General features: G+C 50.9%; 6 protein-coding genes across 9 annotated transcripts in view; 4 read left to right on the top strand and 2 right to left on the bottom strand.

The window, feature by feature from the left end:
* Positions 1 to 3,035, top strand: part of LOC125951708 (dynein axonemal heavy chain 7-like) — a 12,763-nt gene extending 9,728 nt beyond the window's left edge. Inside the window, exons 10-14 of the mRNA XM_049680691.1 lie at positions 1 to 232; positions 303 to 1,038; positions 1,112 to 1,581; positions 1,660 to 1,947; positions 2,048 to 3,035. The exon at positions 1 to 232 is cut by the window's left edge and continues 115 nt beyond it. Coding sequence (XP_049536648.1) covers positions 1 to 232; positions 303 to 1,038; positions 1,112 to 1,581; positions 1,660 to 1,947; positions 2,048 to 3,035 — 2,714 coding nt within the window. The remainder of the gene's footprint in view (positions 233 to 302; positions 1,039 to 1,111; positions 1,582 to 1,659; positions 1,948 to 2,047) is intronic.
* Positions 3,036 to 3,106: 71 nt separating this feature from the next.
* LOC125959586 (dynein axonemal heavy chain 7-like) lies at positions 3,107 to 5,711 on the top strand. The gene is made up of 7 exons (XM_049692412.1): positions 3,107 to 4,096; positions 4,192 to 4,200; positions 4,411 to 4,428; positions 4,545 to 4,562; positions 4,694 to 4,828; positions 4,897 to 5,427; positions 5,499 to 5,711. The coding sequence occupies exons 1-7, from the start codon at positions 3,107 to 3,109 to the stop codon at positions 5,709 to 5,711; spliced, it is 1,914 nt and encodes a 637-aa protein (XP_049548369.1).
* A 192-nt stretch (positions 5,712 to 5,903) lies between these two features.
* On the bottom strand, positions 5,904 to 8,169 carry LOC125951385 (syntenin-1-like). Of its 4 annotated transcripts, none has more exons than XM_049680196.1 (4): positions 8,027 to 8,169; positions 7,062 to 7,539; positions 6,729 to 6,964; positions 5,904 to 6,634 (listed from the first exon to the last, which is right to left on the bottom strand). In XM_049680196.1, the coding sequence occupies exons 2-4, from the start codon at positions 7,524 to 7,526 to the stop codon at positions 6,316 to 6,318; spliced, it is 1,020 nt and encodes a 339-aa protein (XP_049536153.1). In that variant the 5' UTR covers positions 7,527 to 7,539; positions 8,027 to 8,169; the 3' UTR covers positions 5,904 to 6,315. The 4 variants fall into 4 exon arrangements, with proteins under 4 accessions (XP_049536153.1, XP_049536152.1, XP_049536155.1 ...); XM_049680195.1 differs by having other exon boundaries at positions 7,062 to 7,552; positions 8,027 to 8,167; XM_049680198.1 differs by lacking the exon at positions 8,027 to 8,169 and adding an exon at positions 7,746 to 7,995.
* A 55-nt stretch (positions 8,170 to 8,224) lies between these two features.
* Positions 8,225 to 10,050, top strand: LOC125951386 (RNA-binding protein with serine-rich domain 1-A). Its single transcript, XM_049680199.1, has 3 exons — positions 8,225 to 8,439; positions 8,505 to 8,621; positions 8,856 to 10,050. Coding segments are annotated over exons 1-3 (957 nt in total). The 5' UTR covers positions 8,225 to 8,437; the 3' UTR covers positions 9,694 to 10,050.
* Positions 10,045 to 14,268, bottom strand: LOC125951383 (importin-13). The gene is made up of 8 exons (XM_049680193.1): positions 13,685 to 14,268; positions 13,136 to 13,615; positions 11,507 to 13,051; positions 11,326 to 11,418; positions 11,104 to 11,236; positions 10,865 to 11,020; positions 10,613 to 10,784; positions 10,045 to 10,553 (listed from the first exon to the last, which is right to left on the bottom strand). The coding sequence occupies exons 1-8, from the start codon at positions 14,000 to 14,002 to the stop codon at positions 10,466 to 10,468; spliced, it is 2,985 nt and encodes a 994-aa protein (XP_049536150.1). The 5' UTR covers positions 14,003 to 14,268; the 3' UTR covers positions 10,045 to 10,465.
* A 133-nt stretch (positions 14,269 to 14,401) lies between these two features.
* Positions 14,402 to 15,818, top strand: LOC125951384 (glycosyltransferase-like domain-containing protein 1-like). Its single transcript, XM_049680194.1, has 4 exons — positions 14,402 to 14,588; positions 14,666 to 15,146; positions 15,212 to 15,502; positions 15,562 to 15,818. Exons 1-4 carry the CDS (start codon positions 14,516 to 14,518, stop codon positions 15,803 to 15,805), a joined length of 1,089 nt encoding a protein of 362 aa, XP_049536151.1. The 5' UTR covers positions 14,402 to 14,515; the 3' UTR covers positions 15,806 to 15,818.
* The last annotated feature ends 513 nt before the right edge of the window (positions 15,819 to 16,331 follow it).

Below are 16,331 nucleotides of genomic sequence, written 5' to 3'. Positions count from 1 at the left end.
AGCCGTGGCCTAAGGATGCATTAACGGCCGTTGCCACCAAGTTCCTCTCGACGGTCGAGATGATGGATATGGAGCGGCAGTGTTGCATCGACATGTGCATGGAGTTCCACACGACCACTCAGCAGCTGTCGGATGAGTTCCTGATCCGGCTAAACCGTCACAACTACGTCACACCTACGTCCTATCTAGAGATGATTCACACCTTCAAGACACTATTGGACAAGAAGCGAACGTACGTATGGGAGTGGCACCTGGCTCCAATATCCAATGGATTATAAGCACTCACACTTCTATTTCGACAGGGAGGTACTGACGGGAAAGAACCGGTATCTGACGGGACTGAAACAACTGGAGATAGCCGCTCAGCAGACTGGCGTAATGCAGGAGCAGCTCGAGGCGGTGCAGCCGCAGTTGAAGATCGCGGCCGAAACGGTAGCTCAGCAGATGGCGAAGGTACAGGCGGACAGTGAGGTGGCCGCTGGGCAGAAGCAGCTGGTGGAGAAGGATGAGGCAGCTGCGCAGGAGCAGGCGGCGGCTGCTAATGCCATCAAGGAGGTGTGCGATGCGAAGCTGGCCGATGCCATGCCGATCCTCGATGCGGCAATGGAAGCGCTCAACACGCTCACGCCCGCCGACATCACGATCGTCAAGACGATGAAGAGCCCACCGATCGGGGTGAAGGTGGTTATGGAGGCGATCTGCATACTGAAAGATCTGAAACCAGACCGCGTTCAGAACCCATCCGGGATGGGTATGGTCGAGGATTACTGGGGACCATCGAAGCGCGTGCTCGGGGACATGAAGTTTATGGATGGGCTGCTCAACTTCGAGAAGGACGACATTCCACCGAAGGTCATACAGAAGCTGGAGGAGCGGGTTCTGACGAACGAAAACTTTGATCCCGAAAAGGTGAAGGCAGCCTCGACGGCTGCGGAGGGCCTGTGCAAGTGGGTTATAGCGATCGTGAAGTATGACAAGGTCGCCAAAGAGATTGCTCCCAAGAAGGCTGCTCTGGCGGAGGCCCAGGAGAGTTACAATGTACGTTGTCTTATCGGGGCTTTCCTAATCGATGAAACCCAATGATCAATATTACTACATCCCTTCTTTCCAGTCCGCAATGACGATCCTGAATGCTAAACTGGAGCAGCTGCGCATCGTGGAGGAAAACCTGGCCGATCTACAGCGCAAGGTGAATGAGCAGATAGCACAGCACGCGAAGCTACAGGCCAACGTGGAGCTGTGTATGAAAAAGCTAGAACGAGCGACCGAGATCATTACGGGACTGGGCGGTGAGAAGGACCGGTGGCAGGCGGCCGCTGAACGGTTGGCCCAGGTGTACGACACGTTGACGGGTGACGTGCTGATAGCGTCCGGCATCGTGGCCTATCTGGGCCCATTCACGATGCAGTTCCGTGGCCAGCAGATCGCCCAGTGGAAAGAACGATGCACGGATCGGGGCATCATCTGCTCTCCCGATTTTCAACTGGTTAATGTGCTGGGCAACCCGGTCGATATACGAGCCTGGAACATATTCGGTTTACCTAGCGATGCGTTCTCGATCGAGAGTGCTATCATTATCCAGTAAGGGAACAATCTAATTTCCAGTAAGGAATCAGATGGTACTTTATGATCTTGCTTTCTCTCTAACTTTAACTCTAGCAATGCCCGCCGTTGGCCACTGATGATTGATCCGCAGGGACAGGCCAACAAATGGGTCCGCAATATGGAGAAGGCGAACCGAATCTGCATCATCCGGCTAACGCAACCGGACTACACCCGCGTGCTAGAGAATGCGATCCAGTTCGGGTTGCCGGTATTGCTGGAGAATGTGGGCGAAGAAATTGAACCAATGCTGGAACCGATACTGCTGAAGCAGATCTTTCGTCAGGGTGGCACGATGTGCATTAAGCTCGGTGACTCGGTCATCGAGTACAATGATTCGTTCAAGTAATCCCGTAGCCTTTGGCCAACATTGAGTATCCGATTAGAAGTGGTCCTTCCCGACACTAATCTCTGTTCTATGTTCGTGTTTCCATCGATACTCTAGATTCTACATCACGACGAAGCTGCGCAGTCCCCACTATCTGCCAGAGATAGCGGTCAAGGTGACGCTGTTGAATTTTATGATCACGCAGACGGGACTGCAGGATCAGCTGCTGTCGATTACGGTGGCGCGCGAGCGGCCTGACCTGGAGACGGAGAAGAACTCGCTGATCGTGCAGGGTGCGGAGAACAAGCGGCAGCTGCAGGAAATCGAGGATAAGATCCTGCAGGTGCTGTCGTCCGAGGGGAATATACTCGAGGACGAGACAGCCGTGTCGGTCCTAAGCTCGTCGAAAACGCTTGCTAACGAGATCGGCGAGAAGCAAATCATAGCCGAGGTCACTGAGCGTCAGATCGATGCTGCCCGGTTGCAGTACACGCCGATCGCGGCCCACTCGACGGTGCTGTTCTTCACGATTGCCGACCTGGCGAGCATCGATCCGATGTATCAGTACAGCCTGAGCTGGTTTGTTAATCTCTTCACCGCGGCTATCGACAATACCGAGAAGGTGGACGAGGTACCGGCGCGCTTGGAGGACCTTAGGACCTACTTCACGTACAGCCTGTACGAAAATATCTGCCGGAGCTTGTTCGAGAAGGACAAGATCCTGTTCTCGCTGCTGCTGGCCACAAACCTGCAGATGGACGAAGGAAGGCTCAGCACCGCCGAGCTCATGTTCCTGTTGACGGGTGGCGTCGGTTTGGATAACCCGGATCCTAATCCGGGCTCCGGCTGGCTACCGGCCAAAAACTGGGATGAGCTATGCCGGCTGACGTCGGAGTTTGGTGTGGTGTTCGAGGGTCTGAAGCAGCACGTGACGGAACAGTTGGAACAGTGGAAGTGCTTCTTCGACGATGAGACACCACACGCGGCGGAAGTTCCGGAACCGTGGAATACACGGCTTACGCCATTCCAGAAGCTGCTCGTTCTACGATGTTTCCGGGCGGACAAACTGGTCCCGGCCATTGAGCTATACGTGGCAAGTCAGTAGCGAGGGAATGGCGGGATCAATTGAAACCCAGCATTATCCATCTGCTTCCTTCTATCTCTTCACCAGAAACGATGGAACCGAAGTACGTGGAGCCACCGCCGTTTAATCTGAACGCTTCGTACGACGAGTCGAACTGCTGTGTTCCGCTGATTTTTGTGCTGACGCCCGGTACAGATCCGACGGCTACGCTGCTTAAATTCGCTGACTCCCAGGGGCTCGGTGCGAGTCGGCTTTTTTCGCTGTCCCTCGGCCAGGGCCAGGGACCGATCGCGACCAAAATGATCGACGAGGGCACCAAGTTCGGCAACTGGGTGCTGCTGCAGAACTGCCACTTGGCGCAGAGTTGGATGCCGACGCTGGAGAAGATCTGCGAGAGCTTCCAGCCCGACACCACGCACCCGGACTTCCGGCTTTGGCTCACTTCCTATCCAACCGAACATTTCCCGGTGGTGGTGCTGCAGAACGGTATCAAGATCACGAACGAGCCACCGAAGGGTTTGCGCATGAACGTGACTCGTTCGTTTACCAGTGATCCGATCTCGAACGTCGAGTGGTTCGAGGCGTGCAAACAACCGACCAGCTTTAAGAAGCTGCTCTATAGCCTTTGCTTCTTTCACGGGATCGTACAGGAACGTCGCCAGTTCGGCCCGATCGGTTGGAACATACCGTACGAGTTCAATGAAACGGATCTCAGCATTAGCATGACCCAGCTGCGTATGTTTCTGGATGAGTATGAGGAGGTGCAGTATGTGGCGCTCCGGTATCTCACCGGCGAGTGCAACTATGGGGGGCGCGTGACGGACGATTGGGATCGGCGCTGTCTCAATACTATTCTGGCCAAATTCTATCAGCCGGCCGTACTGGAGGATGAGAGTTTCCACTTTGACGAAGCCGGCTTGTACCGGGTGCCGGAGCTGAAGGAGCACGAAGAGTTTGTGGTGTTCATTCGGGAGCTGCCCGTGATTGCACGCCCAGGGGTGTTTGGTCTGCATGAGAATGCCGACATCACGAAGGATCAGAAGGAAACGGATCTGTTGCTGTCGAGCGCTCTAAAGACACAGGTTAGTGAATGGTCGTAACGGTTAACAACCAAGGGCGGGGCATTTGATCGGGTGGACAGTCACTAATAACCAGTTCGTTCCGCCATGCTGTTCAGGATCGTACGGTAAGTTGGGTGTGGCATGTGGAGTATCTTTTATTCTAGGGTATAAGTAGGTTCAGTGGATCGTTTGGACCATTTTCGACATCTAAGGATCGTAATGTATAGAGTGGAATCTAGGGACGGGGTGCCGTTGTGGCAATTGATCCAATAGTTATTTTCATAAACATTTACTAACCTTGTTCATTACTAACTCTTTGCATGGACACGTGGCAGGATTTGCTGCAAATGAAGGTAAAGTATAAAATTGAAAAGGGAAAATAATCAGACAAAATCAGTATTCAATTGGGTAATGCTCTAAAATGTAACAAATTCTCTATTGGCAATACTTTCCGATTTGGCGTTGGCAGATATTGGAGGATCTGAAGGTTTGTACAAAAGCAGAAAGTCAAAATTTAAATTAATGAGATTCGGTTTGAACATGTTACTACTGTTTCCTCTGTTAAACGTTTTATAATCGTTACTCTTACTAATGCGCTTATTCCGGTACATCGAACAGAATACATCAACAGGAGTATTTAAGGAGACTCCCGCCGAGCTGGTGATCCGCGTATCCAGTGACATCCTGAACCGTCTGCCGGCTGAGTTTGATCGTGAAGCCGCGTTGGAAAAGTATCCAACCGACTATCATCAGGTAAGCTTAGCTGCTCCGTCTGGCACTAGAACGTACTAACGATCGCTGCGATCTCGGCATATCCACAGAGCATGAACACGGTGCTGGTGCAGGAGATGGTTCGGTTCAATGCTTTGCTCAGCTGCATCCGTGGCAGCCTCGCAACGGCCCGCAAAGCCATGCAAGGACTCGTGGCCATGTCACCGACGGTGGAGGAGGTGGTCGGTGCCATTCTGGTGGGGAAAATACCATCAGTTTGGGCAAAGCGTTCCTATCCCAGCTTGAAACCGCTCGGATCATACATCGTCGATTTCATCGCCCGGCTCGATTTCTTGCAGAAATGGTACGACGAGGGCCCACCGGCTACCTTTTGGGTGTCGGGCTTCTTCTTCACACAAGCCTTTCTCACCGGGGCCCAGCAGAACTACGCCCGGAAGTATGTCATTCCGATCGATTTGCTCGTGTTTGACAATGAGGTGCAGCGGAGCACGGAATTCAACCAACCACCCGATGACGGTGTGTACGTGTATGGTCTGTTCCTGGAGGGTACTCGCTGGGACGGAGAAGCGGGGTATCTAGCGGAGTCCATCCCTCGAGTACTGTTTGATACGATGCCGCACGTAAGATGCATTCGTTTCTGTTGGAACCAGGTAGATACGTGTGTCCATGGGTACTGTTTCTCTATTTGTAGATTCTGCTTAAGCCCATGAAAAAAGAGGATTTTGTGATGAGACATACGTTCAACTGTCCGGTGTACAAAACCGCCGAACGCCGTGGAACCCTCTCAACGACGGGTCACAGTACGAACTTTGTGATTTCTTTGCTGCTCGATTGTGCACCGGAAACACGTCCCGAGCACTGGGTAATGCGAGGTGCTGCAATGTTGTGTCAGCTAAGCCATTGAACATCGTGGCGTCCAGGATAAGTAGATCTTCATCGACTGTATCCCTTACTGCTTTAAGGAATTTAGAACAAAATGGCGATCAGTAGTAACATTTTATAAAATCATTTTTCGGACATTTAGCACTCCAACTCCTTTAGATAAATAAATTTTCTTACCATCTTGATAGGAGAAATTTACTTCCAACGAGCAGACTTACGATTTGGAGCCCTTTATTAATCGTCAGGCTTATAAATGTATCTTCTTAAAAAACGTAATAGTGGTATGTGCGGATAGATGGAAGAATACTAGGAGGTTAAAAGGCCCATCGGTGCACTTCGGATTAATGCGATTACTACGAAGACACGGGGTTCTTAGAATATGCCACATAAGGGGGTATTTGTTTTGAGTGTGCATGTGTATGTAAGACCTGTCGAAGATCCTTAATCATTCTGCTTCACTCTTGGAGGCAATTGTTGAGATGGCTGTCGTTTAAAACCATAAGATTCTCGGTTACAGTACTGATTAACATTACAAAATCGCTGTAGTCTATCCAGTTCGCTGTTGAGGTGTGTACTGTGTACTCCATACGAGCTTCATTGTTTGGCATCAAATGTGGGAGGCTACTTTAAAAATCCGGCACTGAGTGATCCATCTTGCCCCGCAGCCAGGACATGGGCAGCTTCTTCATCATCACTTCGTAGATAATGAACGGAACGATGGTGAGCGTAATGGTTCGTTCGGACGCACTGATAATCTTGGTGATCTCTTTGTCCTTCATGCCGATTACATTTTGACCGTTCACTTCTAGCAGCTGCTGATCGATCAGCAGCCCATTTCGAGCTGCCGAAGAATCCTTCACGATGGCCGTGATCTTGCCGTTGTTGAACTGGAAGCCGAAACTGCCCGAAGAATCCTTGTGTAGCGTTATTGCACGCTCGAACGGGCTGCACAGAGGAAAAAGAAGAATCGATAAAAGATTGGAAGAGTGAAGGAGTGTTTAAAACCGATTCCATGTGGCCAGTATCTGTGATAGCTTACCGATCGCGCACTACAATAGAAATGTTGTTTTTGTCGCTCTTCTTCAGTAGCTTGTGTACGTCGTCATCGGAGAAGCCGGCCACGAGGGTACCGTTAATTTGCAGAATCTGATCTCCAAACCGCAAGCCGGCCATCGCTGCTGGGCTATCTTTCACCACCACGCAAACGAACACACCTTTGTTGACGGCATGTGCTCGTAGACCCACTTTCTTGTCCGCACCCTTGCACAGAATCAGCTATCGGGGGCGAAAGTGGTGACCGGATGAGTACACAATTGCATTGTTGTTTGATCGCAACGAAAGTGAAACCTCACGATAATGATTCAGGACTTACCTCACGGATACCGTTCGTTACTTGACCACGCTGAAGCCCCACGAAGCCACCGGTGACGGGTGCGACCATGTTTGCATTGCTCACCGTCGCCACCGTCGATTCCTGGGGGATGGCAAGGGCTTGGGCGTTGGGCGACTGTTGGGCGTGCATGAACTGTGGAAGGTTCGCCTCGATCATGGCCTTCGATAGCTCCAGGCCCATGTACTCGTACAAATCGGGGTACATGGCTGTTGGGGCGAGCGCATTGTGAACGGAGACCTTTTTCGGAGCGCTGCCACCAGCTTCGATTGCCTCGAAGCTCGGGTACAAGCTGTATGCCGGGGGCACCTTGGATGATGGTGCTGATGGATGGTAGAGTTGCTGTTGCTGCTGCTGCTGTGCAGCGGCCGCAGCTGCTACAACGCGGTTCTGCGATTGCAGCATCTTGTCCACCTGCATATCTTCAAGCGACGGATACAGCGACATCGTTACGTGGAAGCTGGAAACAGAGACTAGTTTAGAAAACGAAAATCCAATTTAAATCTCCAGTGTCAAGTCCACATTGTTCTGCTTCACTGCTCTGCAAATAAGTTTTTGATAAGCAAATCCGCACGAGTCACCGTCAAGAAGAAACCCCCACGTTGGCGATGATTCATCACCGACGAAACGCGTTAATGAAACGGATTAAAGCAACCCGATATTTACCACGAAGCTGACCAAGAACGGTGAGAAGGTTGTCAGGACGTTCGAAACTTAGATCGCCGTGTCACGGTCAAGTACGAGAGAATAAAGCAAATCACACTCCAAACAAGACGCCCCAAAAATGTATTGGAATGCTTTGTTCGCACGTTCTGCCGTTTAGAAGCGAACAACAGCAAGAAGAACAACACTCCTTGGCTTCGATGCAACTATTCCACGGTGCACTAGAACGCTATGGCGCAGTAGCTGGCCAGTTTGGGGGGAACTGCTAGTGTTGGCGTACTTACTGGAACGATTCTGGAGAACACAAACGGACGAACTGTTTCTTGAACTGTTGGTATTTTACTGGTCACTTCACAGTCACGAACGCGGTGATTCAAGTACCGCCGCTACTACGTGGGGGGGTCGGTTTGTCCACAAAACGGTGCACAGCATGGGATTTATGCATTCGAGCCAACCGGATCGTGAATCATCGTTTGACGAAAAAAATTGTTTTTGCCCCCCTGGTTGTTTGTCAAGGTTGCTATACTACACACCTTGGTTTTGAGCGCCTGCTGCTCGAACTGTGTTCGCCTTCTGCTCGACTACTCGAGTTCTCCTTCCAGTCCAGCCGAGCAGTCGAGCAGCATTAATTTGCAGGAAGGGTTTTTGGTAAAAGCAAAACTTTCGACGCCGTAATTACCTTCGAATTCTGAACAATGTAAGTAAAAATGGCTGGCCCGCCTCCATGGAGTGCATTTGTAACGAAAAACGTTTCCCTTGCAGGGCGCGTTCCAAGAATCGCTCCGAATCCGAGGAGTCCGAGAAGGTGGACAAGAAGCCGCGCGGCCGGGATAAGGATCGGAAAAAGCGGAGCTCAAGCAGCAGCGATAGCAGCGGCAGGTACGTTTTACCTTCGCAGTACATTTTCCGGGTGAAAAATCTGGCGTTAGCCGGTCTCCCGGTCGTTTTCACGATTTGTGGAGGTTGCTTCGATCGATCGATGGCGTGAACGTTGCCATGGCTATGTATGTGTGAACCGGCAACGCCTCCGACTCGAAGCAGCCTCCCCATGAAACGCGTGTAAACAACGATTTTGTAACGGCGGTCTTTATGATAATTTCTTCCCTTTTCCAGCTCTTCCGATAGCAGCTCATCGCGCAGCTCGTCGGGATCGCGTTCCAGCTCCAGCAGCAGTAGCAGCTCTTCATCCAGTTCGTCTTCATCGTCCAGCAGCGAGGCGGAACGGTCACGTACCAAGCGCAAGACCAACACGAAGTCGCGTTCCCGCAGTAAGAGCCCGGTAGCGGCCCAGTGGAACAAGGAATCGTCGGTCAACAAGGATGCGGCCGCGAAAGCGGTCCGTGGTAAATCGAAGGAGAAGGATCGTCGCAGCTCGGAACCGCGAGATAATGATAAGGAGAACAGCAGCCGGCAACCGGCCCGTGGGGGTTCGGTGGAAAAGTCGAACAAAGATTCACGCAGCCGTCGCTCACGGTCGGATTCATCGAAGCGTAAACGCAAGGAGCGCTCTCTTACACCCCGTCCGGTGCGCATCCACATCGGACGGCTGACGCGCAACGTTACCCGCGACCATGTAATGGAGATATTCAGCACCTACGGCGAGGTACGTAACGTGGAGTTTCCGATGGATCGTTTTCAGCCATTTGGGCGCGGCTTTTGCTATGTCGAATACGCCGATGCGGATGGGGCTGAGAATGCGATGAAGCACATGGACGGTGGTCAGGTCGATGGGCAGGAGATAACGGCTTCACCGGTGCTGTTGCCGAAAGCACGACCACCGCCCCGCCGACCTTCGCCGATCATGCGCAACAACCGGCCAATGCAGCAGCGCTGGCGTTCGCCGATGCGCTACCGGCGCCGTCCCTCGATCAGACGTAGTCCGCGCCGCAGGCGTTCACGTAGTCCCGTTCGGCGACGCCGCCAGAGCAACAGCTCCGACAGTTCACGCTAGAGAGTGCATAAGATCGACCCGCCGTCGGATGATGGAACTTTTTACTTTTAAAATTTTCTCAACACGAACTGCATCATAGAGGTAGCGAGTAGACAGATACCTTCGCATTATAAGCTAATCGTAATTGCCCATCGAGCTGATGCAGGCGTTTTAGGACAGACCAGTCGACCTTTTCCGTTGGAACAAACGCGGACCAGAGAAAGGGAGAAGGGGAACGGGGGTAGATAGAAAGTGGAGCTCCCGGTTCCGTACACAACAAACCGTTCACCACCGTGTGTTGCATGCATAGGGACGCTAAACGCTGTCCAACAACAAAGATACACAATCGGATAAATAAAATCAATTTCTCATACTTTATTCACATGCTAGAGAGAAGATCGCGTGATTAGTGGTTTGGAAGAGGTTAGATGGCTACTTAACCACCTGCAAGGACTGCAACTCATCTATAATCTAAGCCGCGTCGAGGGGTTGAGGAGTAGATAGTGTCACCACGCATGCACAATTAAGTAACCGGGCACGCACATCACGTTTTCTCGGTTTAGGGATTCGCTCACGGCTTCTAAGGTGTGTCGTAATGCTACAGAATCACAATGTGTTGTGTTGGATCGAATCTCGTCGGGGGGTTTGGGGACTGACCGACTATCACACCCGTTCATTGTTAAAGTTGTGCGCGATTCTTCAGAGGAAAGAGACGCGCCATTCGGTGGTCTCGTTCGCTCGTCCTTGACTGGTCCATTTCTGCATGCATGCATCGGCGCAAAGCGTTGCGCCACTACTTACCATCGTACTCGACGATGTTTCGACAAACGGCGGCAAACTTTCGCACATGCTCCTGCACCAACCGTTTGTTGACGCGCTCCCTGGAGGAAATTTCGAAGGGTTAAACTAGACGGAGAGGGCAACCGAAGCGCAGACTCACTTGATAACCTTCCGCATAAACTGTTCCTTCTCTCCGGCGCTCACGAAAGCCGTAGGGAAGTTGGGTATTTCTAGCAGCTTCATCCACTGCACGAACTCCGTCGGATAGCGGGAGTTAAGGGCGAGGAAAATTTCAGCAAACACCTCCACCTGTGCGCGTAGGGTCAATCCACCTGCGGTGCGATAACAACAATTAGACGAGCGTAAGAGATCGACCGCCGAGTGATGAGTGTGCTAAGAAGCGGGCACTCACCGATGCAAAGGAACGTTGATCGGAGTATGTTTTCACCCTGCGCCAGCACCACATTCCCCATGATCGGGTGTTTGGGAGACTCCTTAATGAAGGTGGTAAGGAACGCGACACTCTTCTTCATTGGTGGCATCTCCGGTAACATCATACATTTGGTGGCTAATGATGAGCAAAAAAACAATAGATTCAGTATCGGGAATTGTAAAGCTTTTCCGACGCACGCCAGTAGACAAAACCCTTACCATAATCCACCAGCTGCATGCAATCGATCTGCACCTCGCTGTAGCAGATTGGTATCTTTTTCGAAATTCTCGCATTGAACGCGTAGAACGTTTCAATCAGATCAGCTATCCGTGACAGTTTGTCCAAATTAGCCTGTGAATGGTAGAAACGGTACCATTGCCAGATTAGAAAGCTAGGACCAGGGGGTACAGCACACGGCCACCGACGCGTGCATTACTCACCTGCATCTGGCTAAAGTTGTAATCCATAATTGCGGTAAATAGTTGTACGATCAGCGGCCGACACTCTTGGTCGTTGTAAAACATCAGTATGATCTACAGGGAAACGAAGGTGAGAAAAGCATCCGTTTAGTATGATTAGGTATCGATGAAAAATTGATTGGAAGGATCATTGCGCACTTACGTTGCCCGCAATGTCGGCAGCCGAGACGACACAGTTGGTGTTCACTATCGATAGCACCAGGCAGCACATTTCGTTCAGCAACGGCTTCATATCGTCCATCAGCGTCGTCAGGGCTTGTTGTAGCGCCTTGCACAGCGTATCGATGACCGTTTCATCGTGGATCCAAAGTGTGCAGAGGCTTTTCAGCAGTCCCATCGTTTTCTGCAGAATCAACAGGATCGGTTGCACGGGACGAGGTTCCGCCGGTGATGTCCGCACCGGTAGGCCGAGCTTCTGCCCATCCTTATCATCCGTACCGTCCCCCCCGGGAGGAGTTTTATTAATATTGAGCGAGGAGAAAAGCTTCGAAATCATTTCGAGCCGTAGCACGACCCGTGCCTTCGCCTGCTCGCTAATATCGTTGTTCTGCACGTAAATGCCCAACTCCTCGAAGCAGGGCGATACCATCGCATCCAGATAGATGATGATGTTTTCGTACGAAATCACACTCAGTATGTTACCGACCGTATACATAAGGCGTATCATTTCCGGGTTCTTCATCTGCCCATCCTGTAACACGGTCCGGCAGGCATCAAGGAGGGGAAGCGCGTACGGTACCACCTCCTTGTGACACTCGGAGGTAAGATCCTTCAGACCGAGTGTCGCCTGGGATGCTTTCGTCGAGCTGAGACCCTTCACCAGCAACGTGATGGCCGACGGAAGGTACTTTGGGTTCTCCCCGAACCACTCACTGTACGCACCGACCGTCTCGAGCGCCATACCGAGCAGCTTGTCGTGATACTTCTCGTACGGGATTTCGTTCAACACCTTCAGTAGCTTCACGATCTGCGGATGCTCCATCAGCTCCACCTTTTGCGCGATCGAACAGAACGCGTGGATGGTCGCTTCCAGCAGCGTCCAGCTGTCGGTGGTCGGTTGGTGCTGCTCGTAGCTAAGATACATAATCGATTCATCAAGCGCCTCCGAAAGCACGTCCAGCATCATGTTGCCGAGCACATCGTGGCACGACAGCAGCGTATCACCGATGTCCTGCCGATAGCACCGGAACGCTTCCAGATCGTCATCGTTCCATTTGTGCATCGACGAATCGGTCGGGAGCTGCGATTTGCGTACCAGCACCTTGACGACGTGTGCATAGACGGGCCTGATTGCGTCGTGGCATCGATTCCGATGCTCACCTGTGTCCATCGAGAGCACTTCCTCCTGCAGCATGTACCAGAACTCGAGCGCGTACGTACTGCACATCTCGTCCACCGGATAGGTGCCCGGTTTGTCGGTACACTTGATCAGCATATCGACCGTGCGTGTGTAGACTGATGCTACCTCTTCCGATTCTGTTGCGATACCATCGAAGATGGCCGAGGCAAAGCCTTCGAGTGTTGCGATGAACAGACCGTACATCATGAGCGCGAGATTTTCGTTGTCGTTGCATTCCTTGTACTCCGCATCGAGTATCGGTACCAGCACGTCGAGAAACATCTTCATCAAGTGGATAATTGTGACGGAGTATTTCGGGTTTTGCGTGGCGTAGGATGAGATAATGCTCTACGAAATTTAAAGATGTACACAAAAAGAAAAATCGTCATTTCCACCACCGAAAAAGGGGCCGACTGAGAGCCGAACACTTACAGCAAGCGATTTCAGCGCTGTCTCGGCCAGTTCGTTCTCTTCCGGCATTAGACAACCGTCGTCCTTCGGTTCCTTCCAGTAGCAGTAGTGGATCGCTTGTAGCAGCGTTTGTATCATCGTTTCGCGCTCATCCAGCCGAACGTTCCCGTGCAACACCCAGCTACCGGTACACTTGGCGGCATTGATCATACCGTTCATATCCTGCGGTTCGATCGTGTTCCTAGACAGCTTCTCCTTCAGGTACGTTACGACGGTTTGCATCACGAACTCCGCGTTCCGGTTTAGCTCTTCGCAAACCATGGCTCGCGGGATTGCCGTGCGCACCGTTTTCACCTCCTCCGGTATACCCTCGAGCACGGCCATCAGAATCTCGATCTGCGTCACCCGGGTCAGGTTACCGAGCTGCTCGTTGAGAAACATGCTGGTCACCTCCTCGATGACCGTCGGATGCTGCAGCATGTGTACTATGAAGAGACCGAGCTGTGGTAGAACGAAGTAAACGCAGGTTACTAGTGGCAACGGTGATTGGTGAACTGCCGAATAACCTACCGAGATGCAGAGCCGGTTGAGCACGATTTTTGGACCATTTCCGAAAACGACGATCGTCTCGAGCAGCTTCTGTTTCAGTTCGTGGTGTGACTCCTTGGGCAGCTCGGCCCAATCGTTGCGCAGCTTTGAGTTGAGCGTGATGGAACCGAAAAACTGCACCTCGGACGATTTGTTCAGCTGCATCAGATCCCAGCAAAAGGACCACGCTTGCGGGCTGTTCTGGACCTGCTGGAGCCATTTGTGCGTTTCCTTTTGCTGCTCGGAATCGCCGCGATAGAACGATAGGACAGCCGATTCGATCGTTTGCACCTCATCCATTCTGCTGCTCCTCACCGGTGTACCTAGCAAGACCACCACCACACACTCCGCGCACCGCGTGAAACCGACCGTGGATTCTTCTGTTGCGAGGCTGTGAAAACGGATACTTTTCGATGAATCTGCTATCTACAACCCATTGCTGTCCATCCGGCGTTTGATAAGGGTAGCAAGCGCAGCGCAAATCGTACAATTTCCGATAAAATCGCTGTTTTCTGGCGTCCAGATGAGATTTTCTGGCGTCCAGAGTGCTGAAATAGAATTTTGTATCGAGATTTTTCACCGGGCGGTTGTCAAACGATACCAAGGTTCACATAAACGCGGGCATCCATTCTAAAGGTGCGGGGTCACAATAGCGAACCTTGGGTAGAGAGCTGCGCTGAAAATTACTATTACTCTGATGAGAAGTAAACAAACCAGAAACTCACATTTTTGCCGGTTCTTTCTGGAGAAATTAGTTTTACAATGAAATTGTGATCTTCCGTGCATCATTTTCGACCATAAAATCTTGATACGATGGCCCAGATTTTGGTACTCGAGGCCTTCTACGGTGGTTCTCACAAACAGCTGCTGGACGTGATATTGAAAGGTAGAAATGAAGTGGGTTGATTAAAAAATCAGTTTTTATCATCCGTTTCTTACCCCGTTTGTTCAATTTACTCACAGATTATGATCCCACGGCGTATGATCTACTCACGATACCTGCCAAGAAATGGCACTGGTGTGCCCGGATGAGTGCGCTACACTTTGCGGAAGTAATTCCCGCTTCACATCAATATCGGCTGCTCTTTACGAGCTCGGTTCTCAATCTCGCAGAACTGATCGGACTTCGGCCGGATCTGGCCCGCTGCCGGAAGATAGTGTACTTTCACGAGAACCAGCTTTGCTACCCGGTCCGAGAGAGCAAGCAGCGAGATGTGCAGTATGGAGTGAATCAGATAACGGCATGCCTATGTGCGGACGCGATACGCTTCAACTCACAGTACAATATGCACTCGTTTCTGGACAGCATTCAGTCGTTTCTGAGCATCGTGCCGAACATGAAATTTAAAGGCACCCGTGAAAAAATTGCTGCAAAATGTGAAGTTTTATACTTCCCGATAGCATTTCACCAAATCCCTCGCCGGGCGGTTAGCAGGAACCGAGAGTGCGTAGTATGCTGATAGGAGGCGAGGCGAACGTGGTTTACTTAATCCGTTTGCCCGTTCTTAGGCGTTCCACTCCCCTTCACCTCATCTGGCCACATCGATGGGAGCACGATAAGCATCCGGAGCAACTGGTAGACACTTTACTGGCGCTTCAAGCCAAGGGTGTGGACTTTCGGGTTTCTATTCTTGGCGAACGGTTCGAGGTGGTACCAGCCTGCTTCGATCAGCTCACCGAACGGTTACCAGGCAAGGTGATACAATTTGGTCCGCAGTCCAAAGACGAGTACTACCGTACACTAATGGAAGGCGATGTCGTTTTGTCGACGGCACTGCACGAGTTCTATGGTGTCGCTATGTAGGTGAGCCCGATGCCAATTTACTAGTAAGAAAACTAACCCATTTATCTTATTTCAGGTTGGAAGCTGTACACTGTGGGTGTGTACCACTTGCACCAAACCGGCTCGTTTATCCGGAACTTTACCCGAAGGATAAACTCTTCAACACCACGGAGCAGCTGGTAAAGCAGCTGTACAATTGGTGTCGTAACCGGCCCCTGTTTGAGAAGCATCGACATGTATTTTTCGATTCCTTTGCGTTGGATCCCTACTCTGCGGCTTACTTGGTTCCAGTGTTTGGTAAGCTTTTAAATAGTTTCTAAGTAGGCAAACAAATTGATTGGAAAAAATATAAAGTTAATTTATTATGAAATTCTTGGATTTTGCCTATTGTTTCCATCCGAAACTTTACTGTAGTAGGCACTTTCATCCAGATGCGTTTGATGTTTTTTTGGGCTTGTTCAATGTGGGCTTTTTACTCGACATTGATTTACGCTATTTTTAATTAGTTAGTCCACAAATTTCAAGTTTCTTTGATTGATCATTGATTAGAAATCATCATTTTCATTCCGTTTTTGAAACCAACTAAACTCATCTAGACGCTATTGAACATGAAAACATGCTGGTCGATGCCCACTGAGCTGCCACAGTTTAACCTAGCTCGAGGACATTGACCGCCACAAAAGTCCTTAATTCTATCCCTGGTAATCATTTGCGGCTACGAGAAGGAGTAAGAGAGAGGTGGCTAAAGATGAAAAGAGGGTCAGCTCTGGCTGGACGCCCGGTCGGCCATTGTGCAAAGAAGTTTAAAAGCCTTAAGAAACAAATAGTACAATGCTTAAGAAAATA

Source organism: Anopheles darlingi, chromosome 2 (assembly GCF_943734745.1).
Source record: "Anopheles darlingi chromosome 2, idAnoDarlMG_H_01, whole genome shotgun sequence".
Classification (NCBI taxonomy): Eukaryota; Metazoa; Arthropoda; class Insecta; order Diptera; family Culicidae; genus Anopheles; species Anopheles darlingi.
This window is presented reverse-complemented; position numbering and strand designations above follow the sequence as displayed.